The sequence below is a fragment of the Enoplosus armatus genome, chromosome 8 (assembly GCF_043641665.1).
Source record: "Enoplosus armatus isolate fEnoArm2 chromosome 8, fEnoArm2.hap1, whole genome shotgun sequence".
In the NCBI taxonomy this organism is placed as follows: domain Eukaryota; kingdom Metazoa; phylum Chordata; class Actinopteri; order Centrarchiformes; family Enoplosidae; genus Enoplosus; species Enoplosus armatus.
In genome coordinates this window covers 18,985,308-19,005,593 of record NC_092187.1, presented here as the reverse complement: position 1 = coordinate 19,005,593, position 20,286 = coordinate 18,985,308, and the positions used below count along the sequence as shown (strand labels likewise).

The 20,286-nt window shown below is 41.9% G+C and overlaps 1 protein-coding gene across 3 annotated transcripts; it reads left to right on the top strand.

Annotated features, from left to right (window-relative positions):
* The first annotated feature begins 4,091 nt into the window (after nucleotides 1-4,091).
* On the top strand, nucleotides 4,092-11,613 carry LOC139289068 (specifically androgen-regulated gene protein). Of its 3 annotated transcripts, XM_070910569.1 has the most exons (4): nucleotides 4,092-4,210; nucleotides 8,681-8,877; nucleotides 9,479-9,632; nucleotides 9,741-11,613. In XM_070910569.1, exons 2-4 carry the CDS (start codon nucleotides 8,773-8,775, stop codon nucleotides 11,270-11,272), a joined length of 1,791 nt encoding a protein of 596 aa, XP_070766670.1. In that variant the 5' UTR covers nucleotides 4,092-4,210; nucleotides 8,681-8,772; the 3' UTR covers nucleotides 11,273-11,613. The 3 variants fall into 3 exon arrangements, with proteins under 3 accessions (XP_070766670.1, XP_070766672.1, XP_070766671.1); XM_070910571.1 differs by lacking the exon at nucleotides 8,681-8,877 and having other exon boundaries at nucleotides 4,098-4,210; nucleotides 9,460-9,632; XM_070910570.1 differs by lacking the exon at nucleotides 4,092-4,210 and having other exon boundaries at nucleotides 8,783-8,877; nucleotides 9,460-9,632.
* The last annotated feature ends 8,673 nt before the right edge of the window (nucleotides 11,614-20,286 follow it).

Genomic DNA, 20,286 nt, shown 5'->3' with positions numbered 1-20,286 from the left:
AATCCCCAAAGTGTGTAAAGAGAAGTGCATCTTCCTCTGTCCTGTCTTTTTTTCTTCTTCTTCTTTTCACAACAAATGCCTTCTATGTTCATCCTCTCAGCATCGCCTTTTGTTCTGCCAATCACACCAGGTTAATATTTCACGACTGAGTTAATCATTGTAAAAGGGGGGCAGTAATCCGTCACCATCACACTGTTTGTGTCCATTAGTTCAGTGTTATTTTTTTTTAACTTTATTTTAACCTCACTGCTTTTGTGTACGTCTGTCTGTGTCCCTCCCCTATAGCTGAACACTGTGGCCATTCCCAGCCAGTAAGAAAGGACAGGAATGAGCCCTGTTGCATGGTGGGTAGGATGTTTTTGTTGGAAAAGTGACCCACTTCCCATGCGGCAGATCACACCGCCAGTTTGGATCGTGCTCACCACAGTAACACGCAGGCCTGGAGACAAACAGACGTAAAGCTCTCAACACTGCACGGCCCATCCAGCGCCTGTCCTGTCCGTCAGAAAGTGATGGTTGTGCCAGTGTTTGTTACGCTTTTTGGATTTCCTGAGAAATTAATCGTTGCCTCTTAACACCTCACAGGCCTCCCTCACAGAGAGTTAGTGTTTACTCTTTCAGGAATTGTACCTGCAATGTTTCCACGCAGAAGCTGTAGTTAAAGGGGAAGTGGCTGAGATAAGGAACTTTCCTTTTTTCTTTTTCTTTTTTTTTGTTATGATAGAAAAGATACATCAGACAGAGACCTCACACTGTAGGTACACACTCCTTCCTGGGTTATTCGTCCCACACATTGTAGCTTCTCATCCCCAACATACATGTATAACTGTGATAAACAATGTAATCTTGCACGGGAGGAACTCTAACCAAACTCAAAGGGCAGAGGAACTGACACTACAAATACTGTTTTATAATGATAATATAACAGGGGGTGGCTTTTATTTGATTTGAACGTTTTTGTTTTGTACGTTTTAATTGTAGGACAAGTACATGTCCTAATGCTGGAGCTGGATCAGGTGTGGCTCACTGCGGTTCTCCTTCCCTGCTCCTTTTGTTCGGTTAATCTAGACAAGATTATTCACCAAACCTGCCATGCAGGCTGGTATGTCTTTAGATTTTAGCTGCAACAGAACAATAATAGGGCACAGCATGTTTCTCCTAGCTAACTCCCAGTATGTTGACTGTTAATGGTACTTGTTGGTCAGCCGATGTGTATATGGGTACATAGTCAGGTCGTTTTGATTTAACTGTTGTATATGTGGTACGTTTTCAGGCCAGTACGATAAATCTATGGTACACTGTCTTCAGCTCGCTGGCGTCGGCACCTTCAGCCATCAGCCTGGTCCCGTTCTGCTTTTGCACATTGCTCTGGATCAGGAGAGATATTTTGGGACTAATCTGATGACAACAATGATGAGAATGATATACATGAATCTAGCGGTCTGTATTTTGATACTTGAATGATTTTTGCTTTTATAGATATCTATATATATATATGTATATGTATGTATGTACGTATGTAATTTTTGACGTTGGTCAAAAGAGAGAAAAGGACTATGTCTTTATAAAGTTAAACATATCGTGAATAAATACCCTGTGATTTAAAAAATAAAGGCTGAGAAAACAATGACTCAGAAGAGGGACCTCACTTCAGAAAAAAAAAGATTGTACATAATCTTGGGCTTCCAGTCTTTTTTATGATTATTTTTCATAATTGTACAACTAATAAATGGCGCAATTAGACATGATGTCCCTGTTGACTCTTTATTTGTCTATTCACTGATTCTTTTTCCCAGCTTTGACAGAATTTGCTGTCAGATTTCGACAGCCTGCAGTTCTGCCACAGGTATCACAGCCCGAGGCGACACTGAGGATTGATTGATGCCTGAAGAGCATCTCGATTTATCAGAGGGCAAACGAGGTCAGTGGATGAAATGTTTGGTCTCCACCCTCCACGTCCATTTCATAAACCTTCCTCTGCTGAAGGATGGACAGCGGCCGCTCAGAGCCAGTGGGGTGTAATCTAGCACAGGAGATAAAAGTCCAGGCGCACAAGCTTCTGTCAGTCTAAACAACAAGCTGCTGCAGTAGGAACAGGCTGCAGTGACATCAGTCTACTGTGTTTCTTTGCATTTAAAGTCACTTTTCAGCAGTATGATTAACTCTATCTAAAAGTAAAGGGGTTTTCCTTGCCCACTTGACTCAGTTTACCCTAATGTAGATCTGAAGATTTTTAATACTGTTGTGAATTTACAAACTTTACAAGTCTGAAACTTTAGGTTGACTGAAGAACCACTGCGTTCTGTTGATTTTGTGTCCTTGCTTACTTTTCTTAGCTGAGATTAATTCAAATATTTTGCGTTTTTCCCAGCGCCAGGTTGTGCATTGACATTATTTTTAGTCAGCAGAAGAAAATGACTGCAGCTATGAGATATGTCAACAATAACAAGTCATGTAACAGTTGCCTCAAAATAATCCTGAAGTTTACTTATTTTTTATAAACAGCTCAACCAGCAGTTAGTATTTTCATATTTTCCTGGTGTTGTCTAATTCTAGAGAACCAAACTTAATTACTACTTAATTTTTGGTTGAATGTAAGTCATAATGCTAAGACAGATCTAACTCAGTTTGCAGCACATAGTTGACAAAATAGTTAAGTAAATAATTGTGTTATCTGATTCTTATCCATCTGATATCTCTTATTTTGTTCGATCTGATAGTTGATAGTCATAAAAGGGCTCATACTGTCTGTGACACAGGAAGTTATACTGTTGTTATGCTGTAAAGAGTTCCCCAAGAATCTAAAATTGTTTATTGCTGTGGGCTACACTGGTAGAGCTAAAGTAAGATTGTTGCATAACTGCTAACCAGTTCAAAACATTCTCATTACGGTAAATGTTTTGCTTGCAGGATAGCAGAATGCGCCCTATAGCCAAACATGTCATGTGACATTACCTATAAACCACCTACAGTAAAGCTGCATCATATCTTTGAGGCAAAGATGTGCCTGCCTGTATGCGCAAAATGTACTTTCTGTAATGAGACGCCGTTGGCCAACATGAAAACATAAACAGATCAGATGGTGATGGTGATTTCTGGGGCAGATGGAAATACGAATTTACACATCTGCTCATTTCCATAGATATGCAACAGACGTCACAGATGTGTGCTGCTGTTCCTGGAAAACAGATGGGCTCCTCTGTGAGGCTGATATCTGCAGATAGACCTGCTTTGTTCACAAACTCCCAACAAGCACAAACTGTCCGAATGAAAACAAGCCATGTGGTATTGTGGACACACAAACAAGACCAAACATTATGGCAAACTTTCTAATAAGGTACCTTTTATAAAGGTAGTATAAAGTAGTAACTTTATTACCTACTTGTAGTTACTACTTATAAACTCTTTATTAACGGTGCCTTATTAGAAAGTGGTGCTAATTTTATATATTGACACTGATGTTGAACTGAAGTGACCTTTGTCTGCTCACAGTTGTTACATTACAGTTTGGACATAAATCATTTGTAGCCAAATCAGGTTACTTAACATGAGGGACTTTTAGATATCTCAACATTTTCCTTCCTCTATAAATATTGGATGGATTGGAGTGGATTTGGTCATTTGGACATTCATGTTCCCCTCAGGATGAATTGTAATCACTTTATGGTGTCTGACTTTTCTTCTAGTGCCATCATGAGCATGTTAGCATGTAGCTCAAAGCACTGCTATGTCTTGTACAGCCTCACAGAGCTGCTAAGTAATAAGTAATAAATAAGCAAACAAATGTAAAAGCCTCAAATCTTTACACACATTATATGTAGCCTATGACTTTTATTTATTGTCATATTTTGTTCTACTTTTGCTGTGGAGATTAATAATGGATTTTAATCCATTTGGGTTGCGTTCATTTAGCTGCTGTTATTCGATTGGCTCCTCTTTGGAAACGTCTTGATCAGACGTTCACTGATTGGCCACACGCGCCAACCTGTCCGGAAGCTAATTGGCTCACCTGGCTGCAATTATTTCCCACCTGCTCCGTCAGTGACTTCTCGTCGTGTAGTCTGACTTCCAAGAACAGAGCAGCCGCGGGGCTCTGAGGGGAGCGATGGACTGATCTGAAAACAGCCCTCTCTTATATATACATATACATATATTGATATATATATACGCACAGCTGCACGGTGTAACCAAGACTTGTGTAACATCTCCGGTGAGTTATCAGGAAATCGTTATATGTTTCTGCTTTGGATACAGTGGATTTACAAGTTATGAGGAAAACGTTGTTAAGTTATTTTAAAAAGTCATCCATCAGTGCTTTCCTGGAAATGTTATCACCCTTGTTTAGACTTTGTGTGTGAGTCATTTGTTGAGAACAAAGTTATACTTTGCCTGGCTTTTAATCGATGTAGTTGATGAGGCTTTACGAGTGTGAATGACACTATTTACACAGACAGTGTGGTCCTGTGTTGGTTATCAGCAGTTTGGGTCGAGTAGAGGGACAGTGCTGGAAGAAGTACTCAGATTTTCTGTAAAAGATGTAAAAGTAGCAATAGAATACAAGTGTTACAAGTAAAAGTACAAGTACAAGCATGAAAATACAGTCCTCATTACTCAGTACTTTATTATTATGCAGAATTGGCCCATTTCATAATAATGTATGTTATATTATTGGATTATAGTTATTGATGCATTCATGTGTCCATTACTTTAATATTGCTGCTGGTAAAGGTGGAGCTAATTTGAAATACTTTATATACTGCTGGGTAGTTTGTGAATTTCCCATCAGGATCAATAAAGTCTTATCTTAACCTATAGCTACTAATACATCATAGTTGATTTGCTGATTATATTTTGTATTATTAATGTAGGTATTAAATTAATGTAGTGGAGTGAAAAGTACAATATTTTCCTCTGAATTGTAGTGGAGTGAAAGTATAAAGTATAGCAGAAAATGGTTATACTCAAGTAAAGTACCTCAAAATAGTACTTCAGTACAGTACTTGAGTAAATGTACTTTCCACCACTGTGGAGGGGCGGGTGAAATACTCCTGCCTCATATGATCAGCATTACTAATCACCTGTCATGCTCTATAGAAGCCCATATTTCTTTTCGAAGATGACACATACGTGTTTAATCATTGAATATTTGGTGGTTTGGTGAGTGGAGGTTGAGTGAGGGAAAGCACAAATATTTGCACATATATGTCAATAATAGTCATTTTAGTGGGACAAGGTGCCAAGCTAAACATTAATGAAATAGTTCTGTTCACTCCAGCAGGTTGTGAGTTGCACAACCTGCCGTTCACCATGAACTTTTGTTTACGGTTACTTATTAAACCAGTTCTCTGGCTGCCCTTGAACACATACTTCACATTTTTTGGACCCTATATTTTTTTTTTTCTTTTACTTGCACACTATAACAAACTGTGCAGCTGTTCTCACAGTAAACACATTAAATAACTGGAGCTGATCCTCCCTTTTTATAGTTTCAAGCTAAGTTGTGTTTCAAGTGGAACACCCAGTCACATCAGAGCGCTCGGATGAATTTAAGAGTTGTCTTGAAGACTTGGAAGCAAGCAAAGTGACATTCCTGTCACTATTAAATCCTGACTCAGCTGTGGGTGCAGTGAGCTCTCCCACTGCTGCCCTACAGGTTTGTTGCCTTGTTCTGGTTTGAGAGGTGTTGGCTGCTCAAGCTTGGACATTTGTTCCTCGCTCTGCTGGTCTCAATGAGCTAATGGGAGGGACAGTAATTAGCACCTATTAAAGTTTTTACAAGAACACAAGTAGGTGCTTTGTCAACCAGCTTTTGTTGCCAGAAAACATGTGCCTATGTGGGTGTTAGTGATCAGGTTTTTCCCCCAACTGTCCTCGCTATGTCTTCATGTCAACAAGCTCAACATGCCTCTTTGCCAGTGTTCTAGATGAGTGGTTTCCAACCTAGGATACATCCCAAGAAGTATCTGAGCAGTCACAAAATCACTGCAAACATCTCCTTCTTACCAAGTAATTTTTTCTGGGTAACTTGAATCTTTAGACTCTTATTTTGTGGGGGAAATAATCTGTCAGTGAAATGAGAATATATCTCAATCCGTTTGTAAATCTCAAGTATTTTCTTTTCCTTCATACTAGTGCAGCAACCTGCTTTCTCGTTTCAAAACACAGACGCTCATTTCTAACAGAATTCTTTAAACAAGTTGATTTCTGTTTGAAACAGTTTCAAATTCTCACCGCTCTGTATCTGCTGATGCTTTCACTTGTTTTAGGATTTAATTATTATAGAAAGAAATGACTGATAAGATGGAGATTTGTAACAGTGATGAATTATGATCTTTTTTTTCTAGTCAAATACTGGATATTTTTTACCTCGTAAGACCTCCAAAAAACCTTCAAAGGGAAAAATCTGAGAGGGAAAACTGCTCATTTGGGTCACAAGTAGACATGACATCATTTTAAGGGGCTAAGAGCCAAAAAGTTTGGGAGCTGCTGCTCTAGATCATAAAAGCAAAGGGAACTCTGAATGTTACAACTCATATTTTATATATGGACTCATATAGATACATATAAATGATATATTTTGAAACCGTTTATCTATGTTTAATCAAAAAAAGCTCAGGTTTAGTAAAACCAAGGCCATGGCCAGGGTTTTAGAAATACTGAGGTCCAATTTTCTTCATATTTTATTAATTCTAAACTGTTCAGTTACATTTTCTGTAAAGGAACAACATTTACTATCCGTCATTGTTAGACGTAAAAGTAATAATACAGTTGAATCTGCCTCTAAAAATCCCCCCACGTGTCCTTTTTAGATTGTGGGAATGTAAATTCCCCAATGGCTAACTGAAATCCCCAAACAGAAAAAAAGGACATGACCTCACTGGTATCGATGGGCACTGCAGCCCTGAAGAAGGGACTCGGGGACGTTTTATTTAGTCATCATTATATTGCAGTTTTAAAATCTCACTGATAAATCTTTCACTTTGTTTAAGCTGCTGTCATGAAATCTGCATGCAGTCCAAGAAACATCCCCAAAGCTGATCCCATTTCTTTTTCTAGAAACATTTCTAGTATCACACATCATTTAAATTTGGACTCTCTCGTACTGGCAGAGGGGCTAATTGTTTACGGTGAACGAGTGTCTGTGCCTGGGTCGTCCTCAGAGGAACTTGGTGCCCCTGTAATCACTGTGATAACACGCCGCCTTCATGCAGAGTCAGGCTTGGAGGCTTCGTGTCACTTTGGAGGCTAATTCGCAGACAAACAGTGACACTGACTCATAAAGGGAAACTTTAATTCCGTTGCTGTTGTGTGTTTAATCAAACGTTTTCTCAGATAAGAGAACAATAAAGCCTCGCTCTGCTTCCACGAACACACCTGAACCTGATTGTGCAGCTGAAGCTACGTGATGAATAAGCCACATAACAGGTTGTAAAGCTTTTGTCTCGGGATGCAGTATATTGCATTTGTGTGACCTATTTAGCCAAAATTTACTACCGAGTTGATCAAATATTATCCCTCCATGCCTCAACCGCTCTTCATTGTTGGTGGTATTTGCCTCTGGCACTTGCTAATGCACTTTAAGCACTTAAAAGAGAAAGGAGGAGCTAAGAACTTTAAGTGGCCTTTTCTTCTCATGAATTCATTTACTGCCCTATTTGTTTCTTAATCAGCCATCTATTAGTGAGGATTTTGAAAATCCCCATCCTTGTATCCCTTCGGCAGATGAGAAGCCAGTAATAATCCTGACATGCTTTCTTCGTGCCTGAACTTTCATTAGTAATATATACACAGGATAATAGGCAGGAAACACAAGTAAGCAGCGCAGTGATGCAACATAACACGGCATATCGACTGTTTTTACACAGACTGCACATGACGTAAAGTATGTGCCGTCACAAACAAAAGAATACCAATACATGAACTGCTTAAAGCATCACTGTATGACTTCCATTTATTTGTGCATCATAACCTGAGTGCTGCAATGCAAAACATCCTCTTCCAGCTATCTGCTGCTGGAATCATTTAGAGACAGACATCGCTATGATTGTTTAATGTAATAAACTGTTTAACAGAGATTTGCTGATGTCATAACTTAAAAAGTTATGACATCAGTTCTCTGCCGTTTGTTTTCTAGATGAATTGATTTGTCTATAAAATGTCAGATCCTGTCTCATAAAACCTGTTTATACTGGTTATTGTGAAAACCTATCTTTAAAAATAAGAAAACCCCAGTAATCTATGGACTTTATATTAATCAAGGCCACGTCTAATGTATAAATAAAACACTAATTCATCCATTAATTTATGTAATGACTCAATTAGCATAACTGCTGATGTTTAATATATCACAGCGACTGTGACAGCACATGTGACATCTTAAATAGGAGAGCTATTACATTACGAGGATCATTTAGCTATCAGCTGTAACTTATGGCATTCATTCATCACACTAATGGCGAGATTTGACATTAATAGTTATTGCTGTGACGTTTACAAACTAATTTTGTGAACTGTTTCTAGCCTCAAACTAAAGCTTCATCTCATGTTTACTGGCTGTATGAGGTCCGTCTTTGTATTTGATGAATTGTATAACGAAGTGTGGAGAAAGCGGCGCCACACGTCTGATTCCATGTTCTTTTTTTTTTTGTCCTGTTCTGACATTTTCTCCTCGACCTTTCAGACTCTTGCTCAGGCTGATTCTTGGTGATATTTACACAATCAAAAGAGGACCGTGAGGCCCAGATCCTGCCCTCCATCCTCTTTCCTTGTGCAATGCCGAAGAGTGACACGTGGCCAGGCGGCGTTGCCATGGAGTCCTTGAGCAATATGGACAGTGCCGGGAGCTGCGACAGCGTAATCAGCATGAACTCTGGCTTTGTGAGTGCTGCTGTATATCTCCTCATCTCGACACACTTTACTGTTAGCTCCCACTGGCCTGTCTGAATAAACACTACTTTATTTGACAAAGCTTCTGGGCTTTGTTGGAATGGGGAAATAAAGAACTGAGATTTGTACATCAGGTTGTAATGATGCCTGCGTTGACATTTACAGTCAACATGAGAAGGTCAAGTGAGAGATGATGAGAGGAAGTGAGTCTGTTTTGAGGTGAAGTACACTTGTGTTTCAGAGAGAGAGGCCTTCCAGGGGTTATAGTGAGAGTTTTCTTTTAAGATGACCAGAGGGAGAAGATTTCAAGCTGTTTGCAGGCTCCTGCAGTCACCTGAAAATAAATTCTTCTGACAGACCAGCGTAGAATGACAGATAGCCAAGAACAGGACAGGAGCGGTATAATTAGTCATTCCTCTGCAGCTGTTTGAACACTAAACAACTTTGACCTATTGTTTCTGTCTCGTCTCTCATGGCCGTGTTTTAAATGGGTCGCGGGTTAAATGGAGGGCAGAGATTGCTAAAGAGTTGAGAAACTGTTCAGAGTTGACATTTCTGTAATACGTTTCACAGTCTCTTACTGTGTGTGCAGAGTGAAGACAGTATGGAGCACTTATCTGCAGAAGAGAGGGCGTGTCTCATGTATCTGGAGGAAACGATTGAAGCACTGGAGGTGCAGGAGGACAGCGGCTTGTCCAATGACGAACCAGATCATGTGTCACAGGCAGAAAAGATGAGAGTAAATGGTATGTTCATGTCGTGAAATATTCTGTTTTGCATGTTTTCTTAGTTGGTTACGTCTATGTGCATTTTACACTAAGATAACACCAATAACTTGTGCTTTTCTTTCTTAGACATTTCCAGTTTCCAGAAATCAGACAAAGCTGAGCATCACACTCTGAATCAAACCTCAGAACCACAGTTCTCTCCTGCCAACACGACAGATCTCGAAGCATCAGTGAACCTCTTGACTCAACCCAAACCTCCGGTCAATGAATCAGTCGAAATCCCCCCATCGGCTACTAAGACTGAGGTGTTGTGTTTATCCAAGGATGAAGATGGTAAGCTAAAGATTGTCTCAAGTGCCGAGCTTTTCCCCGGTCAGTCTACTAAGGCGTCTGAGATAGATCTGGGTCTGATCCCTCCGCCCTCAGACTTCATGGATGAGCCAGGTCCCCCTCCACAGCCAGAGAAAGCAAGGGACCTTCCTCCATCTGCAGGAATACCCAACAAGAAGCCAGGAGCAAATATTGACTTGGAGCAGCTATGCCAGAGAGCCACTGCTAAAAGAACTTCAGCAAGCTCCCCTGTGAACCAGGAGCCTCCAAACGAGCCTCCAAACGAGCATCCAAATAAGCCCCCAGAACTGAGTCCATTAGCTGTCAGCTCTGGTTCCCAAATATATCCTCCTCCTGAAGCCGCTGAGCCCAGAAGTCCACCTGCTGTGGCCCCTAAGCCCAAGAAGCTTCCTGCCAACATCATTTTGAAGTCACACAAGGCAGCAGTGGCTGATGGCAACCCGGGTCATTCGGTGCCAACAAGCAGTGACCGGCTGTTGTTGGACCCCCAGAGGATCCGCATCGAGGCCCTCCGAAAGCTTGGCCTGCTTAAAAGCGATGAGGCAGATTCAGGCCCCGCCCTGAGCCCTAAACTTTCTCCCAAAACTAGAAGGTCATGGGCAGCTCCTCCTTCTCCAATCAGCCCAGCAGCACCACATACACCACCCTCGACTCCATCTTACACCCGTGTCAACAGCCCACCTCCTGCCCCCGTCCCTCTCCAGTCTGCTGCAGCTGTGTCACAATCAGGTACTTCTACACCTCCTGCAGTCCAGACTCCTGAAATTCTCCCAGTACCTGCTGCTTTCAGTGACTCCAACAGATCTCTGCTGTCAGATAATGAACTATCTGCTGTCAAAGGTGTCTCAGAGGCCACAGTTAATGTACAGGCAATTACGCCCCCTCTCACCCCTCCTGCCCTGGTCAAGCACCTAACCCCACCCAAGGTCATAGGTGTCAAGTCAGCCTCCTTGGAGCGTTCTTGTCTTGGTCTAAGCAGCTATATGGCCAGTCAGGACTCCGATGAGGCCAGCCAGGGCGTCATCGGCAAGAACAACCCCAGGCAGATGCGTAACAATCGGCCGCGGCCCGCCTCTCTCGGGAGTGGGAAAGAGTTTTCGAACGCTCAGGGAGAGAGACATGGGCAAGCGAGCCAGGCCACCAGCAAAGAGCCGGACTCACGGAGGTCCCTGCCTGCCTTTCAGCACTCCGCAGACTCTCAGAAGCTGCCTCGATCACAAGGCATCAGTGTACTGATTTGCCCTCGTTCAGGGAACGGAGATGACCGCCGTGAGGCCCTGAAGAGGCTTGGGCTGCTCAGGGACTGAGGCATCGGCACCAAATCTTACACCTTATAGGACTGCCGCAGACTCCCTTCAGATGCTATATTTAAAGAAACATACCAGAGATTGATATATGAATGATGAAGACACAAAACATTTGGGAAGCAGCTTAACCACACATTTATGCATTCTCATTTTTATTGCATTAAGCTATTATAACCAGAGACCGCCTAACAGGACTTGAATACATTGACTGTCATGCCTACACGCATTTACTTGTTACTCGTATTATACAGTGTTTTATTTCTCATAAAATTGGCAATCAGGGACACTGACTGTCTCACTGTAGCTGTGGTTTTTGTAAATTAAATACTATTACGCAGTGATGGGTTATTTTGTCATTTTAATGCGCCTCTTGTGATCTACAGGTATGAACCTTTTTGTACATCACCATCTGCTTTCACAAGTTGGCTGGTTCCCCTCTTAGTTCTCCTTTGAGATATTTTTAAAAGGTGACTGTTGTTGATAATTTCACTTCCTAAAATCTGTTTTGTCTGGCTTTGTTGACTTTGTTTTCTTGCAGGCATTGGCTAATATTCAAATGTTAATGTACCTAACATTGACTGCATTGAGCCTATTTGCTCAGTGCAGTTTGTCAAAGCAAAAGTTTGCATCATAATTGGAGGGTGTTGATTTTAAATAAAATATGTAGAAAGTATGTCCTGCCTTGTCAGAACGTACCTTACTATAACTCAAAGCACATCGTCAGTGGCCACTGGGTGATAAGAATCTGAAACATGTGGTTTGTGACGCACATGTCAACTCACGAGCTTGTTACACAGCAGCTACTGTCACTGCGGGTCTGTCAGTTATACACGAGCCGATAGAACAACTTTTATTACGTTGTTATAATTTCATACACTGTCCAACAACTAACAAATCTCCTTTACGTACATTTGGAGTAATTTTAGTTTTCCTCTGGTGTCTTGTGAAACAGAGAACTGGTGCAACCTGTTTTCCTCACCTCCTGGTTTAGCCTTTATGCAACACCTTTGCCGCGCATTTACGAGCAGACGGTCTGTCTGAAAAACATTTTATCACGGCTGCAGCCTTTTTAGAGACAAATAGATTTGCTCTTTCCTGTAATTTGACATTAAGGTCACCCACTGCTGTGAAAATAAATCCCAATTTGAAAGATATTTCTCTAAGTAGGTATTAACACCAGGTTGCTGTTTGTAGACTTTGTAGAGAACACAGAAAAAGTGCTTGAATGAACCCATTTTGGGACTAGAACACAACTTTCTAGACAGTCTGCCACATTCAAAGGTTACCAGTGCTTTGCTGCTGGAGCAGCGTTGTGTAATAATTCAATCACTCTTATCTTTTAGTGTGCAATTAGATCTACTCATAGGTGTGTCGTCTCTGAATGACTGCATCAGTGCCAAGTGCTACCTCATCTGTTAGTGTTGTGTCTGAGCCGTGACCTGCTCTGCACACTTTTGTGCTTTTTTGTTGTCTTGATCACACCCAGGGTTTCTTCTCAGCATGCATTTTAATCCATTATCTAAATTGCATGGTCTATAAACAGAATATTTTCATATGTTTGTGTGTATATTTTTACACATTTCTTCCTGAGGAAGCAAACCCGTGATCAGTATCTGTCAGCGGAAAAATTTAACAAGAGCCTAGTGAAAGAGGATTTGAATATTGTTTTGAATATTTAAAGATAAAGCACATTATTTGCAATAAATATGGCTTAGACACTGTTCATTGTACTTTCACAACAGCAAAATTTGGTAGTAGGTAAATTATCATTTCTGTTGCACTAGTTTAGCTTACAGCGAACATCTTCTTTCACTGTAAAGCCAAAGGAGGCAGGAGACAGTCAAACCAACACAGGCTGCCTTGTGCTGCTCTGTGGCATGTTGGTATGTGAGCTATCTTTCCTTTCCACCTGCTCCGTCTGTTGTCCCGCTGCCAGCAGAGCTGACTGACAAGGACCCAGTGACAGTTCCTGTCACTTTCACTGTCACCCTCATAGGTGTCATAGATCAGCTGCTATGAATAACATGCCACATCAGTCGCATACCTTCCCCAATCAGCAATGTGAAGAAGTTACTAAGATGAAACCTTAGGTGAAGAAAGAAACTGAAACAGACTGTATGACTCTTTAGCCTTATAATAGTCATTATGCAAGAGGTTTCAAGTTTATGACAAAATAGGTTTATTAGGTAGTGTTCATAGTTTTTAAAATAAGTATGTGTTATGATTCTACTGCGCAGGTTTTCAAATAGTGAGGTGCGGCCTGCAGGGGGCGCAGCAGAGTTGATGCAAAGACACTAAGGTGAGGTGAAGGTGGGGGACAGGTGTATGTTGTTTCTCCGTCAATAACGTGTTTCCTCTTGTCTTAACCTGCGCCGACCCTAACCCCTAACCCCAACAAGTTATCTCTGCTAGCCTAACCGTACTGTAAGCTAACCCAAACCCGAACCCGAACCACCGAGGAGGGCGCGGCGGAAACACAATGGGAGGGACACGCTATTTAAAGGGGAAACGCACTTCACCACGTGTGTTTGTTAAAATAACGGGAAGTTAGTTATTGTAGTTTGGCGCGTTGATTTGGCAGCCGCCCACCAACACAGTCAGCAGTTGGAGCAGCAGCAGCGGATGTGACACACAGCTCACAGAGACTTTTAAGGTACTTTAAAACCCTCACACTTACTCCTTCTCGGGGTCATAACTCAGTCCAACCTGTCCATAAGTCCGTATAGAAAGTCCAGAACTTGCTTGAGAATCATCACGTTTTTAAGTTTTCTTCTGTATCAAAATAATCCAGTGATAGTTTTCTGTACATCCATGGGTACATTGCAAATAGGAACTGCTAGTTGGTAATTCGGCATATTTTTCATGGTGCCAAAATGTAAACAGATCTGTAAACTGATTCCATGGCAACATTATACTTCCACTACAAATTATGAGAACTGTAGTGCCCCCCCCCCCCCCCCTTTTTAAAATTTATTTTCCTGTAACACACACTCTTCTCTATCCATTCCTAAACAGATATTTGCTCTGTTGTAAAACCTGTGGGGTGACAGGGTGAGGGGGGGGGGGGGGGGCACACACTGTCAGACTTTGAAAACCCCTCATCTACAGGAACAGCTGGACCACTAGAGGGCAGTCTAGATTCATATGTGTGTGTGTGTGTGTGTACCAGTCCAGTACAACCATTAATGCTGTGACCTTGGGGGGCATTGGGGGCTCATATGATGGGCAGCATTTACTAATGTGCGTACAGACGCAAGATATTTTTTACATCACATGCAGACAAATACAGTGCAAACAGACTCAACTCTTTACACAGAGAAAAGTGATGCATTTAAACGTTTCTACTTCTGTATATCACCCTTAGATCCAAAAATAGTGGAAAGTTGTGCATGACACGTTTAGTGTTGTCGATAACAGATGTCTTTTGTTTGCATACTTTATTTATATTTTATATCACACTCATTTATACATCATGAGGTCATAACAACAGATAATTTGTTGTTAAACCTTAATGAGGTGCATTTGCTGTAGATTTGGTAAGCTTTTACATCCACTAATTCATAATAAACTGTAATATAATAATTGTATTATCATTAGTTTACATCAGTAAAAAAGCTGGGAAAGGGTAACAAGCCAGCTTTCCCTTTAATTCAGCCGAAGGGAAATACGTTTGCATCAACAGGTCCTTTACTGCCAAGAACCCAAATCGATGACTTTAACTCAATTTCCATTTTATTTGCCTCATATTTCCACATCTTTCTGAAGCTCAGTCATTCAAAATGTTGGAGGATTTTTGGGATTTCGCCTCTGCCATAATGAAATTGGTTCGCTAATTAAAATGAATTTGGTTCAGCTGTTGATCCATGAAACGTCTCATAAAACTGGATTTTGTAGGGGAAACAGGACCTGTTGCATTTTAGATTTTCAGATTTTTATTCGTTTAGTCTGGGGAAAGAACAAGTAATTATTATATATATATATATATTTTTTTTTTACAGTTTTGTTCTGTTCTGCTTATGAGGTCAGACGAGGCCTGAACCAGCGTGACTCTGGGAGCTCAGCTTGATTCTGAGCTGCAGTTTTTGTCTTCCCAAACAAAAACATTTTGTCTCGTTCCTTCCAGAGGAAATTATTCAGGTCAGAGTATCAGCAAAGAATGTGAGAACTGAATGCGGGCGATTTCCATGAAGGTTGTACTCATCAATGTGTCACAATGACCCTTACACGTAATTACCACTGAATGGGATCTGAAGTTTGGTATTTCACTGGTTAGAGGAATTAAACAAGGCCAGAATCTTGAAGGTTTAGTAATATTTGGTATTTTGTGACACACATGAGCTATACCTCCACAAAGCTCCTTGGAGACACTCCCTGGTGTTAGTAGATGGAGCAGGTAGGCGTAGCTGCTGCACTATCAGGCTAGACAGTGAGCTCATGGGACTTCCCCACCGTCCTGGTCCTGTTCTGTACTTACCTACTTACGCAGTCTGAAAGAGGCCGCCAAAAGCCTCGTCCCTTTCTCCACATACGAGTTGATCATAGAGGATTAGTGGAGACAAAGTGGCACAGAGCCACTGCTGAGTGTGCTGGGGTTTAAGCATGCCCGGCCCAGTTCTGTGTCATCAAAAGAGTTTACTTGAAATATATGGGTATTATCTCTCTCCTCTGTGTGTGTGTGTGTGTGTGGATGCTGATCAGCAGTAAGTACTGTTATACAATTTAGTTGTATGATGATGATTGATACTTTGAATGATACGGGCTCCTCAGCAAGGATTAAACAGGACAATGTCTCCCTCTCTGTCTCATTTGATCTTGGTGAGTCCACTTGATTACAGGTGTACACACACACACACACACACACACACACCAGATACAGTACGCGCACAGGCCTGCATCCCCTCCAGCACCCGCATGCTCACTCACGCAGCTAACAAGCCTGTCCGTATCTTGTCTACCACCCTGCTGCAGCAGCTTTAAGACTCTACATATGACTAGGACTCAAGGAAAACAAGCCCCCATAACCGAGAGCCCGAGGGTGCTGTGGTGATAACAGTCATTAGAAGGTTTCAACTCATCTGACATTTCCAGTGGTGTGATGTTACAAATACAACTCAACTTAAATGCCTTTTGTGCCACTTCATTCATGATACTGCAAAAGAAGTCTTTCAGTTTGTTCGAGCGGTTGTGTGTGACACCTCCGTTTCTTCCGACTTGATAACTGTATTTCCTTCTTCCCTCTCCCTTGCTTGCTCCCTGTTAGTGACTGAGGCTGTGGTCAGGAGGCATTCCTGGGGCAAGCCCACAGCGTTCGCTGGGATGCCTGTACTAAAGTGTGGAACTCAGCAAGCCACTCTGCTCCCCTGTGGTGCCGGCATGGTGAGTACCAAGAGATCCTGCTGGGCCTGCGGTGGTGTTGGTAACCTCGCATATGAAGCCCCTGCGGAGAGGAAAAAGAAGGGAAGAAAGAGGAAAAACGTCTGAGCTCTGAGCCTTGGCATTTTCGCACATAAATCTTTAAGACAATCGGGGAGCATAAATGTCGAAGTGGAAGAAAGTAAATGAGGAGCCGAGGTGATGTGTCCCCGTGTATGACCATCTGGAAGAGAACATTAGGCTCTCTGCAGGACTTCTAACTCCTCGATTCATTAGCATGCAGTATAGTACAGTGGTGGCTCTCACAGACGCCTCCCAACATGCATCCATCTTGCATTTATCTTACAGCAACAGCTGTTGGAGCTTCGCCTGACTTTGATATTTCAGAGTCAAAATAAGAAGTAGGCTGTAACAGCGCTATCTAAAACAACTGGTCGCCACATATTTCTTTTGCCTTCTGATGGCTGAAAAGTGGAAAATTTTGAGTTCCCAAGTAACTTGTTGGAGATGGAACCATTGTTGTAGCTGTTAAATGTGGTATATCTCTGATAATCATGCATTTTTCATATAGACCCAAATAGTGCCATGCCTCAACTCTTTAAAAAGAAAAAGTTACAAACTGATATTGCAAATCCCGTAAAATCTCTCTCTATGCAAAATAAGTTGCGGTCAGCAGCAAATCTCATGTTGCAACATGTTGCATAAAAAAAAAAACGGCCTCGCTCTCTCTGAAAAGGCATATGATACAGCTTCATTTGACTCATCATCTATGAATGATCCTCGCTGCTCTCCTGACACCTTCCACACTCTCCCGCTCCTCTTTACCCAGTGTGTTGCTGGAGTCCTTTTCATGACGAGCGCCATAAATTAAACATCGCCTTGGCTTCCCTTGTGTGTCTGTTGGTGTAAAAATAGCTTGGTTTGGTGCACAGTGCGATGCCCGTGCACAGCCCCCCCGTCTTTTAATGAAGTGTTGCCATGAAAAGTGTACTGATTCTCCAGCGTGACTTGCGCTCAGGCTCTGTGGCAACTCGTGTTCTGACTTTCTCAAACTCCCCGAGTGACTCTGAGCTCATTTGGTTATACAAGTGCTCACAATTACCCAGAGATTTGGACACAGGGACATGGGGTATTTCCATATCCCTGACGGATGTTATTTTAATTACACTGAACTGCTTGACTTTGTGCTGTGGATTTACATGTTTTTTCTTCTTCTGCGGATGTGAAAAGGGATTCTCGAAAGGTTATTCTGCTGTACTGAATCTCTTATTTATTGAGGCCTCTAGTCTCTGGCAAAACAGGGGGTAAGCATGGGAAACCATATTAAATCACATTGTTTATGAAATATCTGTCTTTGAATCTAAGGTCGTTACATTTTGACACATAATTTCTAAAGGAAAGGTAATGACAACATGCTGATAAGAGTGAAGATAATGAAAACAATCTTCCCTTTCCGGCATCAGCCGTAACTCTATTTTCAGATTGTGTGCGTTTCAAATTCTCTGCATCGCCTGAAGAAAGTAGAGTTGTTATCTCCAATCAGCCTCTTTGTGAGGGCCTAATTATATTTGATTGAGAAAAAAAAATCACACATGGGAGCAGGCGTGATAATTATAGTGTGGAATCTGCCCGTACGTGGAAATGCAAACATAAATGCATCAACACAGCTGATTAATTTAGGTGATAATGCAGGAGGCTGGTAGCAGGTGTGGGGATACAGATGCTTTTCCTCTGCATGACGCTCCCTGAAAACAAATGTTTCATATGTCATTGCCGGTGAAATGTGGCACGGTCGCTCAGCGGGCTGCGCTCCTGGCAATGTGAGAGAGGTCTGTTTTGATTCATGTAACTCCTCAAGCCTCATTCCTCTTCAGGTCTTGGGGGGGTAATGGCGTGCATACAGGGCTCAGGATCAGTGATCTGCAGCTGATGGTGGCGGTCAAAAAGCAAACTAACCCATTCAACATTCAAACTCTTATGGTCCTCATTTGGCTTCAGGAAAAGTAGTCTTTTTGCAACATGCTCCACTCATACCTGAGTGAATCTCTGAATTACTGATTTCTGACAGGGCTTTAGTTATTCAAAGCCAGGAGCTAAAATCAATGAGGGAAATGTGGCTGAAAGTTGAGCTGAACCTCCTGCAGGGAAAAAAACACTGACAGGCAGGTAATGTGGTGTTGGTTATGGTTTTTGGAACCAGATGACACAAAATATCATTTATATTCAGGGTTTTTGGTTTTGGTTTTTGGTCCCTATAGCAGATTATTATTATTATTATTGTTATTATTATTATTATTATTATTATATGCTTTCATCAATGTTCCTGTAACCAATTACTGATAGTTAGTTATCATACTTGAGGAATTGATTCATCTTGAACAGCTGCTGTGGTTTATTCATTTAACTTGATAAATTAATATCAACAGGGCTTTTTATTAAAAATAATAATTTCCTTCATGTGCATATTTTCATTAAAGTTAAAGGTTCAGTCGGATTTCAGTTCGTCGTGCAGGTCCATCTCCGGCTACAACAGGGAAATGAAATTGCTCAGGGCCCCCAATTGACCTTGGAATAAGGAGGATATGCAGGGAAATCAGTTGGTGTATAAAATAAAAACTGTAGGTTTTCATTTTCCATTTTCAAATAAGTTTTGCAATTTGGTGCTTAACTGCCAGTTGAACTTTTAACTCCATTCAGTAGGCAGTCATTGAGGATAAAGATCATTTTAATCATAGTTTATTTCCACTAAATTGAATCTTTTTTTGTTAAGAATTGGTCGAAAATCCTGTAATATTTGAGTCTTGTTGTGACTTTCTCTAAATGTCAGCATTGGTTGTTGACAACATTAATCCTCCATCAGTGAGATAGCAGACATCATCACATCAACGCTGCACCCACGACCCAGTGAGAATGGGCGCTTATTGGTTTGTTAGTTTGGACTGGAGGAGCTGCAGCCTGGCGCACAGTCCGCCGGGCTGAGAACAAAATGCAATCTCCAGGCTATTACTTTCCCCCTCTGAGTCACTTATAAATCCATCCGCCCTCTTGCCCCTCTTGCAGCCATTGCTTTTTACCACGCCGACGTGACGGGACACTATTGCGCAGGTGGCACCGGCCAGCCAGGTGACCGCACGAGCCAGACCCCACCGTGCACGTGGTAGCTCCGGTCCACCTTCAGCCCAGTCAGCACCTGCGTGTAAATTCCTGCAGAACAAAAAAAAACCCCAGAAGGAAACGGGTGAGGGCCAGTCAGAGAAGAGCAGGAGCAGCAGCAGAGGAGCCCGGAGCGCAGCGCGGACGCTTCTTCTTCTCTCCTCCCCCTTCAGACCCCGCCGCTCCACTCCATCTCTCTCTCTCTCTCTCTCTCTCTCTCTCTCTTAAATTGACATTGGTCTGGCTCGAAACATGATAACAGAAAAGCCTTCCTACGCTCCGCGTTGTCGGGCTGCCCTCAACCCCGAACACTTGAAACTCAAATAAGCAGGCGTGAAGAGGGAGAAGGATCGCACAGTATCCTATCAGCGGGTGCTCAGGGGGAATAACGACAGACCTTTATAACACACGCGCACACACCCTCGTATGTGCTCTTGCGCATCGTAGATCTTAGAAAGTGCTCGTGTTCAACTACAGTGAAAGTTAAC